The sequence below is a fragment of the Haliotis asinina genome, chromosome 2, assembly GCF_037392515.1.
Source record: "Haliotis asinina isolate JCU_RB_2024 chromosome 2, JCU_Hal_asi_v2, whole genome shotgun sequence".
NCBI classification, from domain to species: domain Eukaryota; kingdom Metazoa; phylum Mollusca; class Gastropoda; order Lepetellida; family Haliotidae; genus Haliotis; species Haliotis asinina.
This window is the reverse complement of record NC_090281.1, coordinates 77461800-77471074: the sequence shown is the minus strand read 5'-3', so window position 1 is coordinate 77471074 and position 9275 is coordinate 77461800. Positions and strand designations below refer to the sequence as shown.

Here is a 9275-nt window from a genome sequence, read left to right as displayed (position 1 = left end):
ATATGTGTGTGTGTATGTATAATATGGAAAATGAGAGCCATCATTGTTAATCCATGAGCACCTAGCTTTGCAGTTACTGGTGGTATATAGTAATGACTCTCCCATGCTTAGTGAATCCCTGTATATGTATATATGTATTCATGTTACATACATACATACATACATACATACATACATACACACACACACACATACATACATACATACATACATACATACATACATACATACATACATACATACATACATACATACATACATACATACATACATACATACATACACACACACACATATATATAGTATATGAGCAAAATGTATGTATTATGGGCCCAATGCCTCTCTACTGAATAAATCTGTCTATCTAATAACGTTTGTGTTAGGTTGATGATTTTAAGTTTATATCATAGGATGTACAAACGGTATCGTTTGAGATCTTAGGCTTCCACACACTGGATATCATAACATGAAGTTCATCTTCAATCATGGCTAACTTACACACTGTACACAGTTGTAGTGTTCCTATTACATTATAATAGCACCAATATACAGATGATACAACCAGCAGGTTGAGATTTGCAGGCTAAAACATTTGACATCTCATGCATAGTGGACATAAAATTGCAGCTTTATAATGCTTTATAATTTTAGTTACACGTTACACAGTTATAAGTTACACATTTTACACAGTCGCAGTGTTCTCAGTACATTATGATATCGCCCACGTTCAACTTGTTATGTAGCCATACCAATACGTACTTCCGTCAATTCGCGACGATATATGGAACAGTCACCACGTGATAAATACACTTCCGGTTGTAAGTTCAGTTTGAAAGAAGCATAAGTGTCACCACTGACAGTGCTACTGCACAGCAAATTAGATTTCCATTCCTGAGCTATTCCACTTGTTATTCCGATTGCTATGATTCTAGTTCCCTGTTGTCTGTGGTTCTCCTCCGCCAGAAGTGAACGCCTGCTCCCCTCACTCACTCTGCTGAAATGCTGGGAGAGATAGCCGACTAAGCTGTCATAATCTATGTTCTTGAACAGATGAGTCAGAGCAATGTCCGGGGTTTGCTTTTCCGGACACGGGAATCATGGAATGATCCTTCTTGTGTAAGGTCGCACGAGGGAGATATCTGTGTCTGTGTGTCTTGAATGATCTCTGGGAGTGATGTCCAGGCTTTGGGTTCAGGTCTGACCAATGGCGTACAGTCGAACATGTCCGTGACATCTGTGATGTTCTAAAACGAAATTCAGTGCATACTGTTAAATGTTTGAAAAGCATTTTCAAAACATATTCTTAGGTCAGTATTTGTGAGTGAGCGAGTACGGTTTTACATCGTGTCTAACAATATTCCAGCAATATAACACATGAAATGGGCATCACACATCGTACCCACGCGAACCAGGATCTTCGGCGTGAAGACAGAACGCTTTAACCATTAGGCTACCCATCGCCATTGCAGTGAGCAGAGCAGAGCAGAGCAGAGCAAAAACATACACTGTCGCGGATTCATTTGGACCCTTAGAGTCAATTAAAAATGTTCTTTTCAGTAAAACGTAAAAGTCATAACCTTTCTTGCTGCAATTTCACGTTTATTAAAATGTAATGTGACACTGTGATTATTTCACGTACAGTTAAATCCCCTTAATCCAACTCCCGTATCCCACAATCGAATTTATCCGATGCTGTTGTTGGTAGCAAGCTAAATAAAGGTAGTTGTATCTCGTTAATCCGACAGCCCCGACTTTTATCAATCGACTGTTGTAATCCCTTTTTCAAAGCTTTTTTTTTTCTTACAAATTATTATTCATTCAAACCACTAGATACAAATACTCAAAATACATAATGCAACAATACAAGTACACAATAAGACAGAAGTTCATATGGACAGACATACTGGAAATTTCATTAGTATTATGCTGGGTGTGCATACAGTAATGGTGACCATTTTTCTGCCAAATTGCGATATTTTATTATTCTTATTCTGTGAACTTTTCGGTTTTGAAAATACCATCCAAATTTTTTGGAAATGTTATCCAGTGATAACTATTTTTTAATAATACTTGATTCATTGATGTATTTTTATCATCAAGAAGTATAGGTCGGTATTATTCCTCCAATTGAGACTGTGTATTTTGTCAGGGTAAAATTTTCTGTTGATTCATCGTCAATGTATTCTTTCAGTTTCACCCAGAATGTGTTTGCCCATTCACATTTCCAATAAACACCACGCATCAAATTTTGTGGCATTAAGTTGCAAAGGGAGTAAAGTTCCTCATCAGCAAATTTCGTTCTCAGTAATTCGTTTTTGCATAGACAATATAATGGACAAATTTAAACTGAAAGTCAATCAATTTAGCATCATTTGTACATCTATATTTTCAAAACATATGTTTCCATGGAATTGCAATATCAAAGATATTTTGCCATTTTTCACATGTAGGAGGTGAGTTTTGCGAGTTTATCATAAAAAGTATCTGGAACTGTTGTAGTCACTTAGTAAACATTAATTGTACGTAAACACATAATACTGTAAGACGGTAATTTTTCAAATTAATTTATGAATTGTGGTGATTGAATGAATGAGCGGGTGTAATTTGACGCCGCTTTGAGCAATATTCCAGCTATATCACGGCACGCGACGCTAGAAATGGACTTCACGCCATTTACCCATTCCTATAGATGCGAACCGGGTCATCGCGACGAGCGAAATCTTTACCCATTAGACTACTCCCATCGCCGATGTGGCGAATAAGATGGATTAAACGTATATTTTAACAGTACAGTGGAATCTGACAAAACCGGCACCTGTCCAATCCGGCACGTTGTCAAGACCGGCATGAAATCTCAGTCCCACTCATGACTAGTCCCATTCATTTATCATCAGATCTACAATCTGGCACCTTGCCTAAACTGGATTATTTCTTTAGTCCCGATGAGTGCCGGTTTAGACAGCTTCCACTTTATTTCAGTTTCTGTGTCACTCTGATTTTGGTGAATTGTCCAAAGAGTTGAGACTTCTGAATGTAATGAACTCAAGACTAACTACTGGTTATGGTGCTGATAATCCTACAACAACAAAAAAACCGAATAAGGTTATGATTTGAACCCAATGACTGGCCACGATTAAAGAATTTTGAGATTTTTAAAGTGGAAAGCACACCTCCTTTTCCGTTCACGTTTCTGCTGTTCCTCTCGAATCTTGTGAAATGTGTAAATAACAAAATTGAAAGCGTAGTTCGTGTAGTGAAGCAGCGCTGCGACGCTCCACGCAAGGTATAGTCTCGCTTGGACAAGCCCGTCGCTCTCGCTCCAGGTATATGAGTTTACAACCATGACAACAGCTGACGGGAGGGTAGAAATCAAGAAAAATGTTGTGGTCAGTACTAATCTATGTAGTTTATAATCTCCGATTCCATCTTTGCCACCATGCTTAGCACCGTCTTGGAGTTTAGAATGAACAACTGTTCTAATGGTCAGTATCGTCAGCAACGCCAGAAGAGTAAAAGGCAGACATGACATCAGGATCATGTACACCCAAACGTAGACATCGGCGCGGTAGACATCGACGCCGATGGCTGTGGACTGGCAAACAGTTCTGATGTCATTTCTTCTGAGGCCAACGGTCCAGAAGGAGAAACAGTTAAGGCAAGAGATACAAAGAAAAACAAGGAACAGCCTCAGCCTCGTGTTCCTCACTGTGTTCCACAACATCCCGTAGAATGTGAAGGCAACACCAATAAACATCTCCAGATTGAAGGACACAAGTATCCATGAAGACATGCTTGTGAAAGTGTATTGAACAAACACATGAACCTTGCAGCCCACGTCAGTGATGGCCCGGATGTCAACGTCAAACATGAAATCCACCCAGACCCTTCCCAAAGCAGTAATTAGTATGATGATGTCAGTGAAAGCTAGCATTAACAGGTTGAATCGTATGCATTTGTTCATTTGGCGTTTTAATCGAAACATCATTATGATGACGTAACTGTTGCCTGCTGTTCCAATCAACAGCAAGCACGGCGCGACAGTCTTCCACAGCCATTCAGACACCATGTCTTCTGTATACGTCACTTCCGTTGTTAGGTTGCTAAAGTTACCGTCTCTGTTAAACCTCCTCGATGGCCAAAAGTCCTCATTCATCTTTCTCCTGCGAACGGAGCTTGACATTCTACAGCGATTGTATAACACCGACTCACAAATTCAGGATATCATTGTCTACAAAATATCTGCTAAAATTCAGTAATTCATTGTCAGGTTGTACGAAAAACAGCTGATCAAGTGTTATCAAGACCATTTCCAGTCAATTTCTACTATTGCATCACAGCACGCCAATTTCTTTTCATAACATCTTCAAATTCGTTTCCTGTAGTATCTTGGTCTTAGGCTGTAATGTCTCATATGGTTATGTTTAGTCCCGTTCCTCTTGAGTTTCTGACAGTTGTTGGTGCTGTGCATCTCCATGTATACTCATGGTGTTATGTCCTGCAACATTTTATATCGCGCTGAAGCAAATATTCACATGTTACTTTTCGATGATGATGAAGGCGATCCACTCAGCAAGCATAACACACAACTGATAGACGCACATCCTGCTATGCTTGTCTCCTAGCATGTAAACATTATCCGTGGTGAGAAATCAAGGGTAAATCCAGTACTAGAATCAACACCAGTGTCATGTTCTTCGCAAGATTTGATGTCAGGATCAGGATACCTGTGTTCAAGGTGTTCCAAATCCTGGCCTTTATCAGTTTTGCCTGAAAACTGCTTACTTGATTTGAAAATAACTCAATGACGAGCATTCGGATGAAACAACATGTGATAACTGATTGATCCTTGGTCGCGCGTACCACACGCCATATCAGCTGCTTCTAGGACTATTTGATCTTTCCGATAGGAGCCCTGCTGTGAAACAGCTTATCGTTTGAATTGATAACAGCGCATACACGTTTCAGAAAAAGCCCAGTCTGCACGTACAATATCGTTATTAGGTATTTCGTAACAACGTGTCACGCGTATATAAATGTATTAGTTATATACATACATCTACATATTTTCACTTTTTACTGGGTCAACAAATTTTGTTTAATTGTGTCGAAGCACATGGTCGTGAGTCGAAAAAAAATATACTGCGAAAAATATAGTGTTGACAATTATTCAACAGATACTCTAATACTGCAAATACTGTTACACTACCGAAGGTTTGGTCTAGAGCAGAAAATGTGTACTCCATGCGCGAACACCTGGTGTTACCAATGATTTCACATCATACAGTTTGCTTTCTTGCATCCAGTGCTTTGACGTGTAAGTGAGGCTGATTTGTCACTGGCGTGGAGTTCACATAGCGCAACTCAGTAATAATAATAACTCGACGAGATAACAACACAGTAGTCAAGTCGGGTAGATTTCAAGAGAGACAAGGACGTGGTAATGTCTGTGTTCTGTAACTCCGGTGTTTCCATTATAAATATATACTGACCAGTAAATGAAACGCAACTCTGTTTTTGCCAAGGTTTTACATAGAAGACATAAACATGAAAGTTTACTTTTATGATATTTCATATTTTTCGAAAAGTGCGTTTCTTTTGCTGTTCTGTGTTTACAACTGTAACAACAGTATATACTAATATAACTGTAACAACAAACAACAAACAGACCGGGGGTGTCACAGTTCAGCAGTGGAATATCGAATTCATCTTTGTCAGGTGATATGGTTGACAATAGGGACAAGTAGGCATATTAAAGCACGATGATAATGGATTTATTAATGCCACGGAACTGATACTAAGCTTAAGGATAACTGTGAGGGAATGAGGTTTAGAATATTTCGGTGCATATAACATTACTGAGTGGTACAGGAGGTAAAACCAATGTCGAGTTTGTAGGTCAGTTAAGGGTCATGATCTGAGAAATCAGGGGATTCGAACTCACGAAAAAATGTTCTGGTATGTTAAGGGATGTAGATCTGTATGTCTGTGTGAATTTGACCGGACGCTATTCCTCTTCAAGGGTCATAATCGGGTAGAACATGAGTCCGCTACAACGCTAGTCAGTGATCTGTGAAGTGTACGCCAACAAGTCGATGGCTAGACTATATTAAATTCAATTGATCTCTAATCTTTTGACGAAAATAAGAGGTATAACTCAGAAACAGAAAAGAAAGAATTATTGGAACCTGTCAGTGTTTAAGCCGTGATCAATTCATCCCCATGGGTATTGTATCGGAGAATATAGGGTATTCGACCCCAAGACAAACACAGTCCGTTTCCTTAAAGCGTGTACCCGTGACGTTTCCGCTTAAGATTGATTTTCGGCAACCAATGGTTGTCGTAATAGGCGACTATAAAGAGGTCGGGTGGTCAGGCTCTCTGACTTGTTTGACACATGGCCTCGTATTACAACTGCATAGGTTGATGCTGGGTTGTCTGGTGTGGATTGTGTGGTCCACTCGTGATTATCTACAGAGTACCGTTATGTAGAGCTGGAATATTGCTGAGTTTAGCATTTAAAACTACCAGCCCAGTAAGAATACCCTATTCAACCAACACATGCTATTGTAGCTCTCCTTATCGCAAGTACAGCCTTATAAGAATTGTCGCGAGGTTGCTTGAGTGATACCTTCTTTTCGTAAGATTCTGCTTTAGTGAATGTCAGTTGATATTTGACATTAGGCTACTGTCTATCTTGGTCTTTAGAACCACGTCTCTCTTTAATGTTCACGTAAATGAAAAGCAAAACATTTTCTTAAACGTTCCTGGGTTATATTGACAGGCGGGTTTATAAGGGTTTCATCTTACACACAAATTAAGATATACACCCGGATGGAATGAACAATATTGCGATGACCAGATAGCCCCACGCGTGATCTAATTGCCCACAACTTGCCTCCATTGAGACTGGTGAAACTCATAAAGCAAGTATTTATTACTTTATCGTCTTCATCACCATTACTACAGTCGAGGTAATAAGATCCTCACATTTCAAGAACATATGACTGTCTGTACCGCCCATCACCCTGGTACTTGTTCTTTAACCCAAGGATCACCATCAAGATCGGAGGCTCAAGCAGAGAGAGGTGTTGGGTTTCATAACAGAAAAGCGATAGCCTTCTCGGGTGGGCGGCCCAACCGTCGGAACAATGCTCAATACACAGACATATTTTTGTAAGAAGGGGGGCTTAACAGGAATCTTAATTGTCATGACGTGTCACAATCGTGTATTTGGTCCACCACAATGATTCAATTTGGCATTATAGTTTAACATTCCTTTAGCGATGAATGAAATGAGTCTTTCTTCCAGAATTCGATCTGTTGCCATCGACAACAAAAAGGTCGTCATCGTAGATCCTGCGATCCGTCTTGTAGAACAGGAGCCCGGCCATCCCAGCTTATGTTGCCCCTTAATATCACACTTTCAAAAGGAGCCCCTTTCAGTGCGTCCGTTGCGCGTCATTACGACCGTACGATCATCAACAAACGGCGTCCGAGGAGAGCGTGTAAGGTCGAGAACCCTAGACGGTGAGAACTGACGTTGCTGTTAGAAAGTCACGTGACTGATGCTGTTGACGTTAGGGGGCTTGGATTATAGGCACAGGGTACGATACCACACAAGCTTTGAGGCTGCATTTGTACGGAAGCCTGATGCTGTCATTCTTGTAGTAAAAAATATATCTTCGACTATGCTCCGATTATTTTGTCGATACTTGTGACATTTTCTAGTTATTTATGTCTTTTTCTTGTACTTGAAATTTCGAGTATTTTCTCACTGTTTCGATTAACCATAATAGAGAATCATTAAGGATCTTTTATTTCGTGAGTTCAACGTTTCAATACAGATTCTTGCACTGTTTGTCTACGGAACAATAACAGACAGATAGGTTTATTTAGTAATTTAGGACAAACCCCAATAATACATACATTTAGCACAAGTACATCCACACTGAATAAAGCTGAGTATGATTTGGTACAATCATTTGTGTCGAAACATCGCAGTCACGATATAAAATTAGTTCGATTTCTTTCTCGTTAGTTCAAATATTTTCTTGAAATTTCGAATATATTTCTCGTTGCTTCAATCAATATCACGTTACTTCATGTTTCTTCCAAAACGTGCAATATCGATTAATTTCTCTTTACTTTAAATGTTTTCTCGATACTTCAAGTGTCGTACATAAACACGAAATTTTATTGTTTAAAACGTGAAGCAACGAAAAAGTACTCTCAGCAACCAGAAACTAATAGAAGCAGCGAGAACATAATCGAGACTAAGAGAATACCTTCACAAGCTCCGACATATATTATGCTATAAAGGGTCAGCGTTACGCCGCCGTACATTTATGATCGCTCCATACATGACTGCCATTTGTATATAAACAGTTTGGCTTGCAGCGGGTTATTACACACGCGTGAGTGAAGTACTGAAGGCAGACGCAAACTCGATACCTCTGTAACATGCAGCCGTGTCTACAATAGTGAAATACACAGAAAAAGCCCTACAGCTCAAAATAATTTACATATTTTACGAATACACATTTACAAGTTGAAAAGGTCATCACTGAATTTGCCGAATGAAAAGAAAACATCACGAGTATGAAATAATTTCCTATTAAACGGTATGAGATCAGGTTAAAGTGTCGACGGTATAACATCTTTCAGAACGTCAATTTTGCTATTAACACGGTTGTCATGGCAAGTGCATAAATACAATATGGCAGCGCGTCTTGTCTCGGGGAACATAGAGGTTGCCTCCAGTTGCATATAGCTGCCGTTTGTCAAGGCTTGACTGTTTATGTATGAGTGAGTGATTAATTGTACGCTTTTAGCAGCATTTGTTCACTATCAAATCGAGCGATAACAAAACTACCCTATTAGGACTCGAACCTGGACAGTCGCACTGAACAAAATCCTCAGCCACTTGTCCGTTCCACTTATTTAATGTCAGTACAACTTTCAAGAATCGCACAGAAACATAAACGAACTGTGAGCTGGTCAGGCTCACCCTCAGTCTCCTCATGTTAAGTCACGTTAAGCCAAACAAAGTAAGGACTCACAGGTGGTGACTTGCTTGTAGGCGATTCTAACAGTTTCCAGCAATGTCAAGCTAGGTAAACCAGTAATGGAATTCACACATGTGGAGAATCGAGGGTAAGTCTTCAGTGTGAGGAGCGGACCCTTTAACTACTAGACTTTAACTACAACAGCCAATCAGTATTAAGGAGATTCGAAGCAAAGATCCTGTTGTTGGTTCAAGTCCTTGGTTGTCTGAC

The 9275-nt window shown here is 39.6% G+C and overlaps 1 protein-coding gene across 1 annotated transcript; it reads right to left on the bottom strand.

Moving 5' to 3' along the window:
* Positions 1-621: 621 nt before the first annotated feature.
* On the bottom strand, positions 622-4180 carry LOC137272885 (neurotensin receptor type 1-like). The gene is made up of 2 exons (XM_067805300.1): positions 3171-4180; positions 622-1244 (listed from the first exon to the last, which is right to left on the bottom strand). Exons 1-2 carry the CDS (start codon positions 4178-4180, stop codon positions 1028-1030), a joined length of 1227 nt encoding a protein of 408 aa, XP_067661401.1. The 3' UTR covers positions 622-1027.
* Positions 4181-9275: the final 5095 nt, after the last annotated feature.